At 40.5% G+C, this 23,623-nt stretch overlaps 1 protein-coding gene across 1 annotated transcript in view; it reads left to right on the plus strand.

The window, feature by feature from the left end:
- The window catches only part of LOC117806424 (glutamate receptor ionotropic, NMDA 3B-like), a 116,672-nt gene extending 95,462 nt beyond the window's left edge, over positions 1-21,210 (plus strand). The window contains exons 9-12 of the mRNA XM_034675365.1: positions 10,844-10,995; positions 12,188-12,352; positions 15,729-15,796; positions 16,779-21,210. Of these exons, the coding sequence (XP_034531256.1) occupies positions 10,844-10,995; positions 12,188-12,352; positions 15,729-15,796; positions 16,779-17,751 (1,358 nt within the window). The 3' untranslated portion in view covers positions 17,752-21,210. The remainder of the gene's footprint in view (positions 1-10,843; positions 10,996-12,187; positions 12,353-15,728; positions 15,797-16,778) is intronic.
- The last annotated feature ends 2,413 nt before the right edge of the window (positions 21,211-23,623 follow it).

A 23,623-nucleotide genomic window follows, 5' to 3' on the forward strand; every position in this document is an offset into this window, starting at 1 on the left:
GCCACACATCGGCCGTGTATTTCATCTCCTCCTCTCTATTCTTCATGTAATCATGTCTGTATGATAAACAACAACATGTATCAGCTGTAGATTAACATAACACGCTCTGAATCGATGTGGAAAAGTAAACAGAGATCGTAGCAGGACCAGAAGCAGGCGACCGGCTATCAGAGAGACCACACTGCCCTCAGGCGTTTCGGAGGAGAATTGCTGCGCGACACGGACACATCGACGCACAAGTATGTGGGGCTCATGTCCGCGTCAGCCCCTGCTGTGTAGGGGCGACGCAGAAGTATAAATCAGCCTTGAGGAACATTATTCTGACATTGTTGAATGTGCTTATACAGCCTCTTACAGGGTGGTGAACCTCTTCCCATCTTTACTTCTAAGAGACTCACCCTCTCGTGGTTGCTCTTTTTATACCAAGTGATGTTACTAGCCTGTTGCAAATTACCTTAATTAGTTAGGAGGTGTTCCTCGTGGTGTATTTCTAGCATTACACACATTTTCCATTGTGTTGTTGAAACGTATTGCTAGCATCAAATACAAAGTGAGCATACATTTTTCTTAAAACAATGACCTTTTTATTGAGTTTTAACATTCGATATATTGTCTTTGCACTATTTCCAATTAAATACATGATTTAAATCAGGGGTTGCCAAATGTTTCACTCGGCGACCCCCTTAAAATATAGGTGCCAAAGGCTTGTGACTCCCACTGGCCCTCGAAGTGATTAAATGTTTCTTCATACTTCATTTAGCTGGTCTATGTAGCAGAATTAACCTACTGCTACTGATGCTCTTGTAAATTTACTGCAATTAATCCTAACTCTGATCCTAACCTTAGGAGTCATCTGGCAAACCAGACCAAACTATGGAAAGAAAAAACGGTATTTGCAAGGTTTCATTTAGAATTTAACAATTATTTTTGATGATATTTTCTCAGTAATTGGTAAAATATATCATTTTAGATAACTTAAATAAAAAAAAATAAAAAAAGGTCCACAAGACATCTCGCAACCCCCCAGTAGTGTCTCATGACACCCCAGGGGGTCCCGACCCCCACTTTGGAAACCCCTGGTTTAAATGATTTGCAAACCACCAAAATCAGTTTTAATCAACATTTTATAAAACCTCCCAACTAGTTTGGAGTTGGGTTTGTATTTCAATTTCTATTCAATGTCTGCTGTGTAATCTAACAGCTTTTGATAATGATAACAACCAATAACTTCAAAGCAGGAGTCAAACCAACCAATTAGCACGCAGCTTAGTGTCTTACACTTGTCATGCTGTAATTAAACAGAGCAAGCACATCAGAGGAAAATTCATGCATTTAGAATCATCCAATTTATTGTTTGAAGTGAACCTGATACGTCATCGAGACTGAACTTTTTCTGCTATTTCCTACGACCCAAATAAACACACAGAAAATTATGTGTATGATATTTCGAGCAACAACTAATTGAAAACCAAAGGATTGGAAGAAGAAAGAGAACATCATTACAACGGAAAAATACAATTTGCTGGTGCATGATTTGGAAATATCTTCTAGTGCACACAAAAGGAAGCAGTGCTCCAATGCAAAGATGTCAAAAAAGTGACTCTGTGTTGAATTTCAAGTTAGGAAAGATCATAAGAATGCAAAACAGTTACCGCCTCAATCTGTGTTTCCAAAATAAGGCAGTAACATCTTTACATACCTATAGAAAGTGTTCTCAACTAAAACTTGATGTGCTGGAGTGTCTGTGATTGAGTAGGTGTGAGAGGGGTTTGAGTGGCAGCTCTGGGACTTGAAGCTTGTGATGGAATATGTGAAAGCCTTCGGGAAAAGACGAAAAACAAATGACAAATGGCTGCCCACTTGCGTTTCAGTATTTGACTGAGAGCTTTAAAGAAATGTGGACGTAGATAGGCTGATGACAGGGAAAAAAATGCTGTCTGTCTGCTGGAAAATAAAAAGGAGGAGAGAGACGCACAGAGACAAAGTGATGGACTGACTCGGGAGAAGAGCGGGTAGATAAAGAGAAGAATGGAGTGAGGCAGAAATTGAACAAAATTGACGGAGATAAGGAGCGGACTAACAGAGGGAGAAACTAGCAGCAATGGTGGGAGAGAAATGACCTCGGACAGGGAACAAGGAGGGATGAGAAGAAGAACACGATGGGGAAATAAAGGAGGGAAGGGAGGGTAAAGGAGAGGGTAAGAACAAAGGGAGGGAAGCTTAGACACTCTTTGTCATGTAGGAAGCAGAGTGTGACAGTAACGTGAACCTTAGCTACTCTTTCTTTCTACCTGCAACCCCCACACTCCTTGACAGCCAACGCACACACACACACATGCACGATCACGAACAGCTGCCAGGATCCACACACACACACACACACACACAAACAGTTGGCATGACTGTGTCTTTCACTACGGTACAGATGAAATGAAACAAACAACCCCAAGAGACCGTGTACAGCGATAAATCTCTGAGAGGGTGCGTTTGATTCGAAGCAGAGGGACAGATTTCTCTCATTTTGTACCTGCAGAAGTGTGAGCTGTAATGCAAAACAGATGCAGGTTCAAAGTGAGGGGAGGGCAGAGGCAGATCCCTCTCCAGCTTTGAAGTTGTGTAATGATACACAAATGTGCCCGCTTTTGGAATTAAAGTAATGAACAGTGGTGGGGAAAAAAGGCACTTAAATCAGTTACTTAATTAAAAATATTAGAGTTCTATAATTTTATTGCTGTAACTAGTGGGTGTTTTATTGCTGTGTCTGGTCTCATTACTCCACACACACACACTGCTGCTGTTTTTACCTTTAACAAGAGGGAAATAAGAAAGTCCCAGGCAAAAGCAATCAAGTGATGATTAAATACCTTCAACAAATCAAGTGCAGTTTAATATTTAATTACAGTGATTTCTGGAATTTGCCCAATGTGCCAGGCAGCAAAATGGGAGTGACTAACAATGATCAGCATTAGAGGCTGTACATTTATGACATCTTTAGGACTAATAAATTCTTATCTATGACAGCAGCATGTTTGAACTGCGTGTTTAATTTTATTGGCACATCATGTGTTTTGCTTGAAAACCATCGCTCAAAGGACTCAATGGCTGCAGAAGGTATTATATTTCACTATAATATATATGTCTTGTAAACAATACCTCAAAACAACATCTGTTAGCAATAAAAATGAAAACAAAACCCTTACTGTGATATCCGGAATATGAGACAGTCTGTTTTTTGTGATCTTATGGAGGGAAAAAGTTGAACTGTCATCCAGCATGACAACTCTCATTGGTTTCAGCATAATCTGTATCGTGCAGCCTCTGTATAACTGTGTAGTTCTCTAGTACCATCTGTTGTCTGCATTCCTGCTAACTATTGGTACGGCAGTGGAGCTAAACTAAGAGAAAATCTGATCATTGTGTGGTAGATACCTTTGACTAATTCGCAGACTCACGCCACCCACCTCTGCTGGTCTCTTGTTGTCTTAAATTAAGGAGTTGTTTCCAGTCAAACCAGCACTACATGATTTTGACCAACTAGGAGAGAGAAGCTATTTAAAAGTGTCACCGATGGGGCGCCATTGGCTTAGTGGTCTAAGCGCGCGCCCCATATACAGAGGCTATAGTTCTTGTCACAGCGGTTGCAGGCTCCACTCCCAGCCTCTACCATTTGCTGCATGTCTTCCCCCACTCTCTTCTCCCCACATTTCCTGCCTCTCTTCAGCTTTCCTATTCAATAAAAGGCAAAAATGCCCAAAAACATGACTTGAAAAAAAAATCAAAGAAAGAGGAATTGCAAGACTGGTCCACATTGCTTTGCATCCCGCTTGCTTTAGCAGCTAAGCAGTTGCTTGTTTCTTTGAGCGCCATCCAAACCACAACTATAACCCACTAAAATACCTCTCTCTTCATTTTTCATTGCTATATTAGTCGCACCGGTGTTCAGGAAACAGCTGACCTTTCAAAAAGTATGAAAAGTGCATCTTTGGGACAACAGTTAGATCAGTGGTTTTATTGCGTACCACATGTACAGAGGTAATAGTCCTCGAAGCAGATGGCTTGGGTTTGATTCTGGCTTGTGGCCCTTGACCACATGTGATTCCTCACTTTCTCACCGTCACTCTATCCACTGTCCTGTCACTGAATAAAGGAGTAATAAAAGCCCCCCAAAATAAAATCCTTAATCTTAAAAGTGCGTATTTTAAACTAGATTTGACTGTATTTCATTTTTACAGAGTGCATTCATGATTGGAGCCCAACAAGTATCAATGAGATGAAGCAATATCATCAGGCTGATAAGAGGTCTTTTACAGTTATTTATCTGCATCACTCTGAAGATATGTCAGTAATTGTGCCCTGCTATGAATTTAATTCTCAGAACATATTGTTGATTTACTTTTGTCACACTGTTTTTCACACAGAGGGCTCTCTGACTTATAGACAATAACACTTTCAACTTATCACAGGGTGTCAAGATGATACCTGACACTTTGCTCACAGTCACGATTAAGTGATCCTGCAACTATTTGAGAAATGACTACCTTTACATTGAAGTATTGATATTTGGTGCCAGTTTTAGGATATTAGTAGAACATGAGTAAGAAGGACAACATATTGTCCCATTGACATTTTGTCCCATCCCCTATACTCTCAACACTGTCCACAGCAACTTAGGCACAGCATTAAAGCCAAGCAGACATACGTCTGAACTTTATAACAGTTGTCATAGTGGACTGTACCTTTAAGACATACTGTGTTGCTAAGTTACTGGAGGAGCAACATCACTAGATCGCGCTGTTTTTTTGTCCTTGAAGTCATTTTGAGCACTCAAGGTTTGTGTGACTACTGTTTGTTCATGTATGATAAGATGGTGTTCGTTCAACTGGGCCATTAAAGGTTGATGTGTAGTTAGTAATAAACGCAGAGCATTGTGGAAACCCCAGACACATGTTACTGTCCAGTTTGGCTAACTTCATTGTCTATAACGCTCTCAAAAGCTCCATCTACCAAGAAACACGGACCCAAGCTGACAGAACCTGAATTGGTTGACAGTGTGAAATCAAATTACATTTTCTCCAATAGCATTATCTGTCACTAAAGCAGTCATCCAAGGATCTCTGCATGGTTATATTGGCCAAAAGTCAGTGCACAATATGAATATAAGAAAGGTTTATTTTCATTCGAGCTCAAAAACTCACTGTATCCGCCGACTCATCAGTCATCAGTGTGTGTTTTCCCTCGAACAACATCCATCTTAAAAATCCTATATGGCTGTATTTCTATGACACATGGTGTCAGGGAACACATAAAGTAAGAGCTCAAAATGTCAGCATATAATCAAGTTTCAAGTGCAAATGGAGTGAATCTGGCCTTTATTTAGCCTTTATACTGAAGCAGGTCTTCTATCTTTAACTGGAGGGTAAGGGTGTGAGGTGAGCTTGGGTGGAGTGGATGATCTGCATCATAGGCTACCATAAGTGTTTTTCTACTGCCAGGCGGCTGCGGTGATGAGGTCAGAGTAGGTGAGAGGAAGGAGGACCATTTATTTTTCATGCTGTGTGGGTGATTTTTATGGAATCTGGAAGTGTGGCGACAAAAATGATCCCAAAGCTGGAGAAGGATGGTACCCTCCCTTGACACATTTAGATTTTAATGTGTTTTCCTTCAAAGGATGTCATAAAACTGCTGGTAAAAAATAGACTAAAACACATTAAAGGCTGATATAAAGTGGCATGTACCTCAAAATTTTCCTCGGGCAAGCTTGAGGGGTTCCTGTCTGAGAACTATGATGGAAATGTAACAAAGTCTAACCAAAAGTAATCAAGCACACAGGAGAACGAAAGACAAATTTGGAGACTGTTGTACGGGTGAAAGAGTAATTTTAGGAATCCATTTCCGACAAATGGTTGTTCTTTATAAAGGTTACATAAAAAATACACGACTGACATTTCTTTGCTCCAATTTGGAGTCATTTCTTGTACAACATGGTGGTGGCTGCACCAACTCCTCCAATGCAGTGTTTTCATTCCATCAGAAGTCAGATATATTGCATCAATAAATCAGCAGAGGGCAGCAACAGCCATGTGAGAACATCGCCCAAGGGAACATAACTGCATGTAAGTAGCACAGGGTGAAAAAATATGACCACTTTTTCATTAAAGGAAGTCAATGGTGTTGAGTCGAATTTGATCACGCTCCAACTCCAGATCAGAGCACCAAACATTGGTCAAAACATGTTCTCATGTGACAGATCTATGATGCAACATAATGGGAAATATTCAACAAAACTTTGACATAAAGATGAGTGGTTTGACTGTCAGCAGTTTGGTACATGATGCTTCTGAAGCCTTGACTGACATTTCTCCTGGAAGCATCCCCTGCCAAGAAAATTCAACAATCCATATTTTCCATCCACAACTAAACAAAACCAAAACTTTTACACCTTTCCTGTAACTTAATCATCATTATTTAAAGTTGACATATCATGCAAAATCGACTTTTTAATGGTTCTCTACCTGAAATAGGTTTCCCTGGCATGTCTACTAACCCCCGAAATGAAAAAAAATCCATTCAATGTGTCTGAAACGGCTCGTTTCCGTGTTTTTGTTACGTCACAACAATATCCGGTCTGTAACAGAGTCAGAGCTCGGAGCTTGTTCAGCCCATAGACTGTATAAAATACAACTCAACCCCTCGTCCGTTTTTCATTACCTGCACACACGTGTGCTAACAAGGAGCTTAGGAGGGAGGCATGCTAGTTGTAGGCTGTCTTAATAAACACAAAGGTCGGTTTTACTCCCCACGTCTGCAGATTTGAAGATCTAGTGGATGATTTTTATTTGTCATGGAAAAGTGCTAGCACTAGTTAGCATAGCCACATAGCTACATGTCGTAGCTGTAGCTGTGTACCAAGACACACGTCAACATACTGATAAATAAAACGACAAGAAACACTAAATCTGTGACCAATCCTTCAGAAAGGTCCTGCTGCCTTTCTGGCAAAGGTCGGTTTTACTCCCCACGTCTGCAGATTTGAAGATCTAGGGGATGATTTTTATTTATCAGGGATAAGTGCTAGCGCTAGTTAGCATAGCCACATAGCTACATGTAAGTATCTGTGTACCAAGACACACGTCTACATACTGATAAATAAACAACAAGAAACACTAAATCTGTGACCAATCGTTCAGAAAGGTCCTGCTGCAGGCGCCTCTCCGTCAGGATCAGATTCAGGATCAGATTCAGAGGGTTGAAGTAGCGCGGTCTGTGAGCAGCCGTGTATATTCAGCCAACATGTAAACATTAGATCAACATGCTGGAGAGCCGAGGGCACATCCACTTCCTGAGGGGGCGTGGTCAGAGAGAAAACAGAGTGTTCTGAGCAGGGCTGAAGAAGAGGGCTTTTCAGGCATGCCAAAATCTGATTTCAAAGTGTTTTTTTGAGCATAAACTTTATAGAAGCTTAGTCCTGTACTAAAGCTGCCGGTGTGTTTTGATATCTCCCGGGAATGACTTGGCTGACGCGTTGTACTGTCATTTGTTTGTCCATACAATACCGTTTACTGTAGTTGTTGAAATAACAGGTCTTAAGCGAAACTCTGGTTTGCAGCACAAAACAATCCATTTATTGAATCACCGTACAAAGTGTTAGACAGCGTCCACAAGTTTTCATTCATTGCACGTACAAACATTTTAGACGCGGTTCTCCATGCCGACGTAACAACGTGACAACGCAACAACGACAACGTGACAACGGTCAAAAACCAACTGCCCTTCCGGGTCAAGACACACATCTGATACCCAGGCGGTGACGTACTTTTATACCTGTGCCCTTAATGAGCAAAACGATGACACCTTGTGGCACAATAAACAATGTGTTTCACAGCTTGACCCAAAACATGAATCTGGCTCTTACAAACTTTAAAGACATGTTTTGGGGACCTCTTCGACCAATATATATTGATGAAAAAAGCGTGATATGTCACCTTTAAGGTAACATGTGGCAGCAGCCTAAAACAAGATATCACCAGGGGGAAATAGTGTAAAACTGACATTGACAAAGAATCTCTAAATGTGAACACTTCACATACTCATGTTATCATCTTGCAAACCCATGTCTACTACCAAAGGTTTTTTAAAAAGAAAGTTAAAATTGTATTTTTTTTTTTAGCAATATAACAACCAGATCACAAACAATGGCCAGACATAATAAGGTCTAATGTGCAGTCTGTCACTGTAATCCTGATATAGGATATTGGGCATTGGTCTCATATTTTTAGACCGGAGGTTGCCGCTTGGTTATTGTATAGTTGTTGTCTTTGGTGGTGCTGGTGTATTGAATTCCTGTATATTAACCTAGCCTAAATGTTTATCTGTGGCTTACTGTTGTAGTCCAACTAATGAATCAAGGAAAAAACTACAGCTTACATATGCCAACAACATAAACAAAGCCAAAGGAAAACAGTCCAGACCTTAAAAAAAAACAAAGCCAGACAGTTCACAAGCTCTCACATCCTGATGAAAAACAGAAAAACAAACCATTCACCTCTCTAAATGCAAACACAGCCGAGAAACACAGAGTGAAACTATCTAACGACTCCCGTGCATTGTCAGTGAAAGCATCATGATTAATGACGTAGGTATTCAGTGTCATTCAGTGGCCACGGCGGGCAAAACCAAATCGTTTAATCTTACCTTTGGATGCTGCCAGCTTCCATCACAGGGGCCAGGCGGCGTGGCTTGGAGTTGAAGATGGGGATAATTTCATCCTAATCCAATCAATCTGTCAGCCCTCTTTGTGGTGACAATAAAGTCAGGTTGTTCAGAGTAGAGCTGGTCATGGAAGACGCAGAAAAGTGGTTTAATCCTCCATAACCTCTGGACTGCACGGCATGCTTGAAGGCAAACGAGAGATGCCAGCCAGGGTGCACAAACGGGTGGCATTTCCAGATTCTGTTTGTGTTTCAGTGGCATCATTCTGGAGAAAGTAGAGTCAAATTGTTAAAAGAATGCAAATCCCTACTGGTCCCTAATCTGGTATTCTCGACACTGAGAGACAGAAATATCTCGCAGGTGATGGCAATTAAGTAGAAGTGGCCTATCCTTGATGGATAACAGACAGTTTTATGATAATTCCCAGTTTTAAGTTGTACTTTGTGTTTCAATGTAACAGCTCAGTTGCTGCATGAGCTTCAGCTTAATTGTAACCTGCCAAACATTTAACATTTAGAACATTTTCGAGACATGACTTCTGAAGACTCGAGGACAGCGTGCAAACAAATTGTTACCTGACGCTCCTCTCAAAAGTTAACCCCGCCCACACTGGTGCGTTCAAGTAACCTGGAATAAAACACTGAACGTAATAAAAAAGAAAAATCTAATTCATAAACATAAAATGGCTAAAGGCACTGTGGATGTTTTTGAATATAATGTAGCCTATCTTAAACATTTAACTACAAAGTCATTATGTATTAATTTAGTTTAGTTAGAATTTAGTTCCCCTTCTAATAATAATAATAATAATAATAATAATAATAATTCATTTTATTTATAGGTGCCTTTCTGGACACCCAAGGTCAATTTACAACATAGCAATATTAAAAGCAACACTCAACAATAAAAAAATACATACATCAGAATAAAGATACAATACTAGAAGGATGAAAAGGGGGGGGGGGGGCATTTCAGTCCCAGGGAGACGGATTACAGTGTGTAAGCTTGGCGTAAAAGGTGAGTTTTTAGGTGGGATTTGAAGGTGGTGGGAGAGATGGAATTCTGTACGTCCAGGGGGGGAGAGTTCCTCAGGCGGAGGCCGAGCGGCTGTAGGCTCTCAACCCCATGGTGGTCAAGCGGGTGGGAGGGTGAGTTAGATGAGAGATGAGGACCTGAGACTATGGGTGGGAATTTTAGAATGGAGGAGGTCAATGAGGTACTGAGGAGCTAAGTTGTTGATGGCCTTCTATGCCATTATGTTGAACCTGTCTGCATTGTGTGTATTTTACAATAAAGAAGAGACAGAAATCTTTGAACAATATACATGTACCTCTAGGTTTCCTATTATTATGCTACCGTTGAATCTACAGTCTGTAAACAGCAGCTTCAGCATCCTGTGTGACCCTGAGGTGCCATCTCGATCAGCCTAGACATGGACTCTGTAGAGTAATGTTAAGTATTCAGTGCACAAATGCAATGCCTCTTATCCAATCAAACAACTTGGTCAAAACCAACTGTTTTATTATTACTCAATAACAGATATTGATCTACTGTATTATGCTGCACCACAAAGGCAGCCCAATAGCATTTGTGGTTTTATGCTTCACTTACCAACACAAATAGGCTTACTACAAGAGAAAGCCTATATATTATGTCTTTTAATGCACTGTACCTGGAAAAAAAACTGGATGTAAACCCATAAATCAACTTTATCTGCAGGGCATCTGGCCTTTGGCTAACTGCAGCCCGTTGGCTGTGGTTTCCTACATGAAAACACTAAGTTAGACCCTAGTCTCTAGATACATCCTCAGGCATTCATTCATGCATTTATTCAGATCCACTACACGGGTAGCAATTCTCATAGGCCCACCCATTGAATCATGACATTTAAACATTCACATTATTATGTTAAAAAAATCCAAAAGGAACCTAAATCCTTATTTTTTTTAAATAACAGGCAAAAATAAGAATAAAAAACTAAAAGATTGGATATAGCTTAAAAGAAGAAGAACATAAAACAGTACAGCAAGTAGATGATGAAATTGATAAATAAAGAAAAGACTTCCTGTCGCATGTTCTGTTACCTGCATAGCATTTCTATTAACTGTACATGTCTGTGTTTCCTTTCTTTCAGGCTATGGCATAGGCCTGCCCCAGGGCTCTCCTCTAACCCGTAATGTGTCAGAGTTCGTGAGTCGCTACAAGTCTGATGGCTTCATGGACATGCTCCATGACAAATGGTATAAGGTGGTGCCTTGCGGGAAACGAGTCTTTGCCGTCACTGAGGTAAGTCATCGTTGGGAGAGTGTGAGTGCGTGTAGTGTGTACGTGTTTGGTGTGTAAAGCAAAGCCTTCTGTAGCTGTACTCCTATAAATGAGACTCCCTTCGGGGAGCCGACAGGTTTTCCTGCCAGCTAAACACACACACCTGACAGTCGCACACAGATGAACATACACCGACACGGACAGAGACATACAATCATATAAACTTGGGTCTATTTACTGAGCTTAACTGGAGTTACAAGCACGTTCTGTCTGAGTGTAGATACTTATTTTTGTCTTGTGTACGCGCTAAAGTAAAGTACTCTCAGTTCTTGCCCCCCTTTTATAAAGAAGTGGGAATCTCTAGACAGAGCACAGTGTCTGTAGTCTATATCTGTTGCTTGAGAGCAGAGCAGCTATTCAACTCCCTTTGGCGATGCCTTTTAAATCCCACTTCAAAGTTGTATCATATAATAACACAAACACAATTACTCAGTCATAGGTTTCTCCAAATGAAACGAAAACCTTAACTTCACCCTGCATTAGGAAGTTATTACCATTCATGCCTTCAGTATAGAGCGTGGGCTACTCTGGAACAATGTGGGCGTTGGTGAGATCTCGCCCTCTGGATTGGGAGCAAAAGGAGGTCAGTATTGTCGCTGATGAATTTGCCGAGTCAGCGTGGGGCTAATTGCCATCAGAGGCAGCGCAGAAATGAGCGAGGTGAAGGGAACATGATTAGAGAGCAATGGAAAAAGCTCCCCACTGTCTGTTTCCACTTCCTCCAGGCTCTTGAAAGCCTCATAAGAGATAGACAATGTGTCCGGCAGAATGTGGGCGAACTAAATGGGAACAAACTGCTCCTCAATTAAGCATTGCTAACTGCTGTTTCACTATCCGTTTTCTTTCCCCTCATGCTCTTAATGCTTGCTATCTCTCCTGCTTTGCCTCTACTTTTCTTTCCAAGCATGTCTTTTACGCTCTTGCCCTCTCTTCTTTACTCTATTCTTATGAGCTTACACAGCTAAAGTAGACATACAGAAGCTGAATATCAATTGCATATTCGTACAAAGTGGCCTGAATAGTAATTATGTAAATACAAATCTTCTATCTCTGTATTTTCCTGTCTGTAAGCTTAAGTTTTTACTAATCTGTGTCACCACTACCACCCTCTCTCTTCCTCTCCCTCTCTTTATCCTTCCTGTCACTTCCTCAGACTCTACAGATGGGGATCCAGCATTTCTCCGGCCTGTTCGTGCTGCTTTGTATGGGGGTGGGTGGAGCCTTGCTGACCTTGGCAGGGGAACACACCTTCTATCACCTGGTCATCCCTCGCCTCCGGCGCACCAACACACTGCAGTACTGGCTGCACACAAGCCAGGTGAGTAAAAACATATGAAAACTGTATTCATGGAGATGATTGGAAACATGTAGACACAAAGGCAAGAAAGAACAGAGGGAGAAAAGAAGAACAAGTGTAACCTTCACTTTATTCATGTGTGAACGTGCACAAGCATATGAAAACAGTCACAGTCTCTCTCTCTCTCACACACACACACACACACACACACACACACACACACACACACACACACACACACCATCATACTCTAACTGGTGAGATGTTCTTACCCCCTGTAGTTAACTCTTATTTGCAGGTAGCATACGCCCTCTACTGTTGGACATTCATAATAGCAGCCAAGAATGAGAAACAATTCCTTTGAAACTAAATCATATCAATATAATAATAATAATAATAATACATTTTATTTAAAGGCGCCTTTCTCGGCACTCAAGGACACCGCACAGATATAAATATATACATACACGAATTCACATTAAAGGAAACAAAATCAGAGTCAAAAATGAAAACAATATAAACTAACAAGGGGTAAGAAAAAAATAGAAACAATAACAAAATGACAGAGCAATTGGAGTCAGACGGAGTAAGCAGTTTGGAACAGATATGTTTTGAGTTGTGATTTGAAATGGGGGAAAGAATCAATGTTTCTGAGTTGAGGTGGCAATGAGTTCCAGAGACGGGGAGCAGAGCGGCTGAATGCTCGGCTCCCCATAGTGGTGAAACGGGCGGAGGGGACAGACAGGTGTATGGAGGAAGAGGATCTGAGGGAGCGGGAGGGAGTGGGAACATGGAGGAGGTCGGACAGATATGGGGGGGCGAGGTTGTGGATGGTCTTGAATGTCAACAGAAGGACTTTGAACTGAATGCGGAACTGAACAGGGAGCCAGTGGAGCTGAATATGTTATTCATTAATATTTTTTACTTTATAATCTCTACTCTATAAATCAACTCAATTGAGATTTTAAATGTGTCATTTTAATTGTTAAGAGTTATGAAAAAAACAATACCTTTTGAAAAAAGTTTGGACAGAGAAAAAAAATGCTAAAACAACAACCTGGTGGAACATCTACCAACTAAATAAGTTAATTTGCAACAGGTGAGTAACATGACTGGGTATAAAATAAACATCCCAGACAGACTGAGTCTCTCAGAAGTAAAGATGGGAGCAGGTTCACCACTCTGTGAGAGACTGCGTGAGCAAACAGTTCAACAATATTAGAAAACCTTTCCTCTGAATAAATTTCAAAGAATCTGGGGAGTCATCTAAAGCAGTGGTTCTCAAAGTGGGGTCCTGGGACCCCTGGGGGTCCACGAACCATAGCGTGGGGGTCCGTGAAATAATTTGAATACATTTCTAATAAATTATAAAATTGTGCTGTGTCATTACAAAACAGCATACACCATTGTTATGATACCATTTGGTGGCTTGAAGGGATATGTGAGTCTTGCTACTGTTAATTTTCTGAAAGCGTTTTAGATCAATTACTTGAAAAGTATAAATGCTGTCATGTTGAGTCCACAAGGAATGAAATGACCCTCTGTTTTAAAGTATACAAGTGGTATTTACTTGATTCAAATTGAAGTGTTATCTGTTTATCACTATGGTACAGGTCTGAAGGATTTACATTGATACGTTTTACAATACAAATAGTTCCAAGGGCAACTAAGAGTGAAAATGGTAGTAAGCATGTGCTTAATCTGTGTTACAGTTATGAGGGGGTCCTTGGGCAATTTTCTCACCTGTAAGGAGTCCCTGGCTCCAAAAAGTTTGAGAACCCCTGATCTAAAGAACACAATATCATTAAAAGATTCAGAGAATATGGAGACATCTCTGTACAAAAGAAACAAGTTTGAAATCTAAGACTGGGTGGCCGTGATCTTGAGGCCCTCAAGCTGCTCTTCATTAAAAACAGACATGACTCTGGGGTGCGTGCTTGACCTAATGGTTAAGTTGCGCACCCCCAGTGTCCTGCCCTATCCACTGTCCTCTCCTCTCTCAAATAAAAGGTGTAAAAGCCCAAAATATAACTTATAAACAAAACAGATATGACTCTATAGTGGAAATCACTGCATGAGCCCAGCAACACCAATAAACCATTGTCAGCACACACATCCTGTCGCTGCATTCACAAATGCAGATTTAAACTGTACCCTGCAGAGAGAACACCATATCTAAACATGATCCAGAAGGGCCTAAGTTCATTTAAGATGGATTGAGGTACGTTGTCCTGTGGTCTGACAAATCAAAAGATGAGGAGATAACACCTGGCTTGTTAATCTGAAAAAAATAGAAATAGTTGAAAATAGGGTCTAAATAATTTGCAAACCACCAAATTCTGCTGTTAACATTTTACACAGCACTCTTCTTTGGGATTGTGGTTGCACATTGCCACTATAATACACTACTCCTACGTTTTTGTTTTTTTTTTAAGTTATATTTAGGGGCATTTTGCCTTTATTGACAGGACCACTGTAGAGAGACAGGGGAGCAGAGAGTGGGGGAAGACATGCAGCAAATGGTCACATCGAACCGGCGACCTCTGCGATGAGGACTATAGCCTCTGTACGTTGGGTGCCCAGACCGCTAGGCCACCAGCGCCCCTTCCTACGTTTTTTAAAATCATTTTCATTAAATGCACATCTTGGACATAATTCCCTGTCTTTCACCACTTTCTATTTTGTATCAATTAATTTCGAACTATGCATCAATTAACCTGCATTTGCAACAGGTCATTTTTAGAAACACTACAAAGAGAGTGAATCAATCAGCCTTTTTTGTTCAAACACACTGTAGAATAATTTAGCTTTAGACAACATACACCAAAGACAACTCTAATTGAGGATTTAAAGGTCATATTTCGGTACTGATCAAACTCTAGCTGTTGTCAAACAGGAAGACTATTTGTCATTTGCGACATCATGCAGCCTCCAGCGTCTATCACAGAACCAGCTTATCTCAGGAGACGACATCTGATAACAGTTAAAAGATAAGATAAAACTTAACTTGATAAAAGTCTTCCTTTTCCTCTGACTTCTAAAGGCGTGTTTAAATATCGGGAAAGATTAAAGCATCGTTATATATTTATAACTCAAGGTATTTCTTTGAAGTCTAGCCAAAGTACCTACATCTTAAAAAAGTCTGAAGCAACGGCTGCCTTAACCTCTTTCAAATTTTCAGCAGAGATCCGTCTCTCTCAGAATTACAATCCTTTGATTTCATTATTCTGAGCAGGATTTGTAAAGAATCTCATTAGTTCTGAAAAGCGATTCTCGTGAGTTAAACTTCATCATCTCTTGCTGATTTACTACATAGCTGTGATTGATTATAAAATCCATGTTGCTAATCAGCATCTCTCTCTCTCTATGTTTTTTCTATCCTCCTCTTCTTCTCCAGAAAATTCACCGAGCCCTTCACACCACATATGAGGACGTGGGGAAGGAGCTGAGCGGCCTTGATGAAAAGTAATGAACCCACAAACTTACTACTACTGCGTCTGCACTCCCAATTGCCGCCCTCAATCCGCTTTGATTGTATAAATCCTTTGTTAGAAATGTTCACTTTATATCTGTTACATTATTTATGTTAAGGAAGAAGTTGTTGGAAGGGTTTTATTATAGAATCATACATCACCTTCTTGTTCTGTTCCCCGAATTTTCCATGTTGCATGATCACACATGTCCCACACATGAGCGTTTTCCATGTCGGATGAGGGAGGTGGTGGCGGAGGAGAGATAGTCACATAAGGAAGGACATGACATCGTAAGCATGTCGTAGAAGTCTCAGTTTGATGTTTAGAAAATGATGGCGGATGAAACAACAGTGAAGTAACTTATGATGAGAGATTTTGCATTTAATTCAGTGCGAGGTGCGTTTGGGCAAATGTGCAGACATCCTTGTCTCGCCTTCTTCTACTTCAACCTTGGATGTTTTTATTCATCCTGTGACACTCTCCCCACTTTGCACCGTTCACATGATTTAAACATCTTCGCTCTCTCCTTCGTTCACTCATGGTGAATTTTTCCTGCATATATTCTGCTGCAATCTCACATCATCTCACTCTAACATCACAGAAATCTGACTGTCATTTTTTTCCCCATTTCTGGTGTATAAAATGTTTCAAAGTTGTTACCATATATCATTATAGAGTGACCTAGTTTAGTTCTAAGCAATGAAATATAGTGTGCATGTTGTTTCCACTTGCAATTGAAACTAGCAGCGTACTCATTTATCTTAAATCTAATTTGTTTAATTTGTTCCCAGCAGCTGCAGACTGCTTCATATTTACAGTTTAGACTGTGGAGAGAGAAAGCAAGTGACACTTCTTGTACAGTTTCTACTTTGTGTTTGTTGTTTGCTCATGATAAATTATATTCATGTATCTTGTTGTTCAGTTTTTCTCACTGGATCTAAACCTTTTTTCTGTGATCTTCTCTCTTTCACCAGCCCCTCCTCTTGTATCTCAGAGAACTGCACCCTACACAGGAAACAGCACCACCCGCCCCCGTCTCCTCCCAACTCTCCCAATGCTTCCACCACAGCTGGAGACACCAACAACTCCTCCCCATCGCATGAGCCCAAGGAGAAACGTGTGCACTTTGACCTGGAGACCCTGCACAGCTACCGCCTGCGCACACACACTGCCTCGGTGCGCGGCAGGCCCGGCATGGTGGGCCGACCTGGGCTCGGCCTTGGAGGTTTGGGGCTTGGGGGCCTGGGGAGTTTCACTTCCCCTCCGCAGATTAGCCTCCATGTTAACGGGGGACCTGTTTCTACACTGGCTTCCACAGGGTTGGTGCTCTCTCCGCTCGGCAGGGCAGCTCAGACCAGCATGTGGGAGGGAGAGCTCCAGGACCTCCAGGGGAAGATTGAGATTTACCGGACCCAGCTTAGGGAGGCTCTGGCTAGGAGAGCTGAGATCCAAAGCAGCCTGGAGAGGGAGAGGAGAGGACTCGTACGCAGGGACACCAGTCTGGAGAGGGAGAGGGACACACAGAGGATACAAACTATAAACACGGACAGAAGCAGCTCAGCTCAGTCCAAACTCCCTGAGAGAGACCGGACCAGCCAACTGCAAACCCTGAACAATCAACAGACAGGCAGGGTGAACCAATCAGGCGGTCCAGGGACTCTGGAGCAAGGCAGGAGCAGCCAACTAAACACAGTCAACAGTTTGGACAGAGGCAGAGCTAACCAATTACGCTCTGTTAACACTCTGACAGGAGAAAGGACTGTCCATTCACGCACGTCCACCAGTTTGGAGCGAAGTCGAGTCAACCAACCAGGTGGAGCTGGAATCGTAGCCGTCCCATCACGGAACACTTCTAGCCTTGACAGACAGAAGGTTAACTTGTCGAGCACGCTGGACACTTTGGAGAGGACAAAAGCCAACCAATCAGGTGTAAGCAGCGGGACTTGAATGTCTTTAAGAGGACCTTGATGTGCTGGATTTATAGAAGGTGCTTGCATAGCCGTGGGAAGATGGCTTTGTCGGAACGGGTCGTGTCTAACGCGCAGCTTGCTGAAAAATCACAGTATATGTTAACTCACACCATGACTTACTGCAACCTAATAATTTCACCTTCCACACTCGCTCAGTAATACAATTAAAAACCTTAAACTGCAATCTAAGAACAAGTAGAAAGTCTACCATCCATGAAATCATGAAAAAGCAATCTAATCTTTGGAATAAAAGCTAACACAGTTTCAGTAAAATCTTGGTGAAGTGTCCAATAACGAGGCAAACAAAGCTCAAATCTCAGTGCTCACTGTGGAGACAACTGGTGCCTAAGACAAACCCTCAACCACAACTGTTCGATAAACAAAAGCTGATTCAAAGTGCGGCTCCATAGATGTTCTGAAGAAGCCTGCAAGCACAAAGAGCACAGAAAAGTCGAAGTTAGCCAAAAAAAAAAGAGAACAAAGAGTCTGAGTATGCATACGCCGCATTTGTGGAAACAGATTGCAAGTAGAAGGAGATGAAGATGCAAAAAAGGTTATTTTTTAAAGTATTATAAGTAATAATTCCCCAAAAATGTGAATGATGATGAAAGAAGTCTAGATTTAAAGTGGTAGAGCCCAAAAGTAATGTACCTAAAGACCCCACAGATGTTTTTAAGCCTTTTTGCATCCATACATTATGTCTTTTTTTTTATCCTCCCTGCTGTTACAACAACGCTAACGTCCGCTTCACACAACAAGCGTATTGGCTGTGTGACGGCTCCGACTCGTGCTGTCATGTATTCACACAGACTGCATGTTGGCTGTGTGGGTTGCTGCTATCACTGCTCACTCCTGCGGTTGCTGCTCACCTTCCACTTAACATGCGGTTCACCACACGTATACATGAGTGGTTTTAGAGGTTAAGCTCTCAGACCAGGCTTATTGACATTAAAAGAGGTCTGTAACTTAAAAAAGAGGGAGACACGGGGAAAGAGAGATTAAACTGAAAGATTTTTTTTGTAGTAAAATTAGTTAAAGCCTAAATGAATTATAATGTTTCTTGTTTTCATATTGGGGAAGCTTTCAGTTGTTAAACATGTTTGGAGGGTTGTTCTTATCAGTAAACTATCATTTAGTTTAGTTTGAAACCGGGGGGCGCTTCATTTAGACACAGATGCCAAAACAGCTGTGTGAGTGGAGAGAGGGGCAGAGAGATAGAGAGGTGCAAGAAGAAGAGGGAGATCACACAATAATAAATTTTTCCAATAACCTGATGTGACTTAATTATTAACATAGCTTAACTATTGCAGTGTGATTAATGGCAACTTTTTTGCAAAGAAATTCCATCAAAGACTCGAACACAGAGCAAAGCAAGCGATTTCGTACACAGAAAACCTGTCCTGGACAGCATTGCGTGAAAACAAGGGCAGGTCACAACTTCCGGTCTAGTGTGAGGTCCAGTGCTCCACAGACTATTTTCATATTTGCAGTTATTTTAGCATGTGATGTACCCAAAATTATTCACATACTTATTATTTAAGTTTTTGTAAGTCCCGGTGAAATAGTTTAAACGTAGGTAGGCTGTTCGTGCACGGAGTTTCAACTTTTATTATGGCTAACCGGGATAAAGCTTAAACAAGAACAAAAACAAATCTGGCTTTTAGTTTGAAAAGCATTCCAGATGTGTTATCATGTATTTTATAAACAGCCCTCAACTTATTACTTTTCAATTGAGGCCAAGATTCACGCTAAGCTCGCTGAAAAAATAGGCGTGGCTTCTATTCTCTAGATTTTCAGCAGACATGACACGCTCATGTCAGCAGTCTGAATGCTCTAATCTGTTATCATGCATGCTAGAAATTAAAATCAAGCCGCTTCCCAGCCATCACACAGCTCACACGCTACCTGTGGGAAGTACAGGTAATATGGCTATGTCAACCACACCTTTATGGGTCTTTTATTTTGAAAACACAGCCTTGAAACATACAAACTTAATAATGATGTCTTGCAAACTGAGCCATTCCCAGACAGTAGCTTTGAGTTGGCCATTTTTCACTGTGATCTGATGGTAGTCATTGTTTGTGTGTGACTCTAGAGTTACTCTAGAAGTAAGCTAGTCATAGGAAGTATCACGCGTGCTGTTAATGTTGATGATGTCATTAGTGGCTCTAAAAAAATCTCTCTATGTACGTTTCTTGGGAGGAGAAAACTTTCTAAGAACATAATCAGTGCAGTCCAGCGGTGGTTGGGCATCTTTTCCCCAACATTCAGGTGAAAAGCTTCAATATAAAAAGAGGATTGGGGAAAAATTGGGAAAGATTTTGAAATTTGGGATGCAGGATTTTCAAGTCTGAACCCTGGTTATACTTGCTCTTTAGTTTCAACCTCCTTTATCTGCCTTCATTTGTGTCTGTATGTCCGACAATTTTATGCAATACTGAATCAGAGCAGTACCCCTTTAAGTCAAATTCTAGCACTTTCTTTGGTGGGGTGTTTTTTTGTTGCAGATCTATCCTGTTTTTTTCAGTATTGACTTTTTATGTGTGCTTAATTTGCTGCAACATCGATCTGAACTGCATTACTGTCAATGTTGACTTTCAAAGAAGATGTTGTTTTTAATCTTCCTGAGGCTGTTAGTAGTAGTTAATCAGTCTTAATCAGTCTTGGCATCATGTTTGTAAGGAGATATGAACAACTACTGAGCAAAGTTGCAATCTAAAAGTCTCAAATACCCAAACAAGTTACGAGTCTGCTTGGAGTTTTGTCATAAAGTAAAATGAAATTGTTCACAATAGTCACCACTGAGGGAGCTTAACATGATTTGCAAATATCGCGCTCTGTTAGTTTTTGCATGGATTCACAGTGTAAGGATGTTTACAATTCACTAGCTCTCTGCAGACCTGAGGGAGCTTGAGTGAGCAAGACCTCGTGTGGTTCATATTTTTATCATTATTAATTATTGAAACAGACTTTTCCACTGTTTCCTCACAAAAAGCATACTATATATTTGCTTTCTCTTCCATCAAGGTGAAGTTGGTTTGATAACTGATGTCAATAACCTTGATTAATAAGAAGAAAAGAGTGTGTGCAGAGGCTGACTGTGTTGGACTTACCGTCAGTAATCCAGTGATCCAGCAGAGGGCGCTGCAGCCCCACTTCCCACGGCTATGGATGGAGGAAAGTTTCTGGATTGAGATTTTATTCAAACAAACACTGAAAAAGACACTGTCACTGCTATCACAGAAACAGAACTTTAATGGTGGTACTGGTGTACATTTAAACGTTTCAAACGTCGCTGTGGTGTGGAGTGGTCGTGTTCACATGCCATGGTGTCTAAGGAAAAAAAATATATTTTATTTTATTCTTAAGAGAAAGAGCTTGTGGTACTGAATATATAAACAAATACTTTTAAATCTATCCCTTATAAAAAATTGTATCAGCATATTATTGAATTTTATCATAATGACCATTCTCATGTTTTGAAATAAACATTTATATACTTATCTACCTGCATTATCTCATGTTTTGAGTGTGAAGTAACTGTTTATAAGGAAAGCAATGACAACACTGTCCATCGCTTAAACTTCTGAGATCATTTAAGGGTAACAATGTGCTAAAAAATAAGTATCTATATCATTTCTAGTTTTTACACTGGATGAACCCATGTTGGTTTAAAGTCGTAAGAGGACCAAGTCCCATGAAGTGTGAACTGAGTCTTAAAGAAACATGATAGTGCATGATAGAATTAATAAAATACTTAAATAGTTGAACAAAAATGGTGTATAGGATGAATAGAAAACAATAGAGTTAAATAATGACATATTCCTTGTATGTGTAAACCACGCGGTAATAAACCCCAGTTTACTTGCTAGCCCTGACTTGCAGCTAGAAAATTCATACGCAGTTTTCAAATGTATATATTTGTTTACTTTACAAACACATCCTCTGGGGAATTTGGTAAGGTATAATATCCTTTGTGGCATAGTCATTACAATTTTCGTTTTATATCGTGTTATTGTTTAGGTTGTTCTTATACACAGTATGGCAGTGAGAAATAAATGTGAAAATAGAAATATAGCAATTTGTTCTTAAAGCACAGCAAATTTAAGACAGAATATGTGCAAAAAGCGTGGCATTGAACAGTTAAAATATTGCTGAGTATTGCACTAAATACTCAAAGAAATATAATATTATGAGGTTTAGTATCACAATTGCACACTACGATTATTTAACAACTTATAGAACGGTTTAGAGACACATTGCGCTGTTGAACATCAATTTAATTTAGACTAATGGAGAAGTTTGAAGCTTAAAGTCAGGATGTCTGCTTAGTTGACTAAATGGATAATTGTCATCACCATTTGTTTGTCAGCATTTAAGTTGCTAGTCAGTAAACAAATTAGCAATATCTTTATATTGTTGTAGACTGAAATGCCGGTCATGTTCTGCCTAAGCTGTAGCACAGCCACTTGCCACTAGCCTAGGCTGTAAGTCCAGCTAATGTCCACTGCCATAATGCTACAATGCTCTATTACCTGGATGTAAACAAGCTTAGCACAGCACGGTGTGGCATTATTTCTATCTTGAACATGGACATAAAGTTGTATGTAAGCTTTGTCTGGTTAAACTGGCATATAACCACTCAACCAAAATAATGTGCAACCAGCACAGGCATGTGGACGTTAACCTGCATGGAGGAATAAAGGCTGGTGATGCTAGCTCTGCTAAAGTTAGCCACACCTAGCAAACCAAATTGACATGGTTGACCCTGCAGACTCTTTAATCCTGTGTTTAGCCGTAAATAATTTGTGCTGAATTTTGAGTGTTTTCTGGGTGTTGTCTTACCTGTAGACTAGTTGGTGGGTTAGAATTTAAAATTCATCTAAATGTCTACACAAATTTTGAAATTTGACAGATACTAAACACTGATTTTCAAGCTTGGATCTTAAGATTTTTTTGGACATGCCTCTTTTTATATGTTACATATAAAAGATAATAGCTGATCTCATACAAAAATATTAAAAACTTTCTTATGCTACATTTGGCAGTGTGTATTGACTGTTTGGTAACAAGTATTGTTACATCTGCTATCAAAAGAGTAGCACAAGAATGCTGGTTGTATCACTCCACTTGGGTCTCTGGCAGAGAAAAGACTTGAGAGTTGAAACACCAGTGTTCGAGAAATTTGTTGCTCACAAGTGGAAGGCATTGTGTAACACAACTTCAAAAAAGGAAAGTCTGTTCCAAACCATTGTAGACCAGCAAACAAGTCCTGTGCTGGTAGAAGATGCAGCTGCTCTGAATCTAAGTAGAGTAACTGTAATGAATCCTCTAATGCCGTTTTAGATACTTTTATATTTAAGAACTGATTTTTGGGCCTTGTGGGCGATCGCTTTGTTTTTTCGTGTCAGAAAGCAGGTCAAACTTGAGTGAGCCTTCTATTGATTCTACTATTTTATCACATTGTTACTTTTAAAAGTCCAACAGAGCGTTTTCTATCTACTTAGAGTAAAAGTCCCATCAAAGTAAGGTTTGGGACTTCTCCAACATATGCCTGTATACCTGAAGCAACTTAAGAGACAGTTTAAGCACCACTCCTCCAGGGATGTAATAGCATTGTTTAACTTGTCGTGTAATGGCAGCATTCAGCCGCATAGAGGCACTTAAACATTTCCCTGAAGGCACTGAGTGTAGAGTGTAGATACCTGCAGAGAGTGACTACACATTGTGGATGTTTAAATGAGAGAGAGGTGGAAACATGCACTCATATCTAGTTGTTTGATGCTAAAGATAGGCAACCTTTAGAAGTGAGCCATGTATTACCTGCGTGTGTGTGTGTGTGTTTGTGT

The sequence above is a fragment of the Notolabrus celidotus genome, chromosome 22 (assembly GCF_009762535.1).
Source record: "Notolabrus celidotus isolate fNotCel1 chromosome 22, fNotCel1.pri, whole genome shotgun sequence".
Classification (NCBI taxonomy): domain Eukaryota; kingdom Metazoa; phylum Chordata; class Actinopteri; order Labriformes; family Labridae; genus Notolabrus; species Notolabrus celidotus.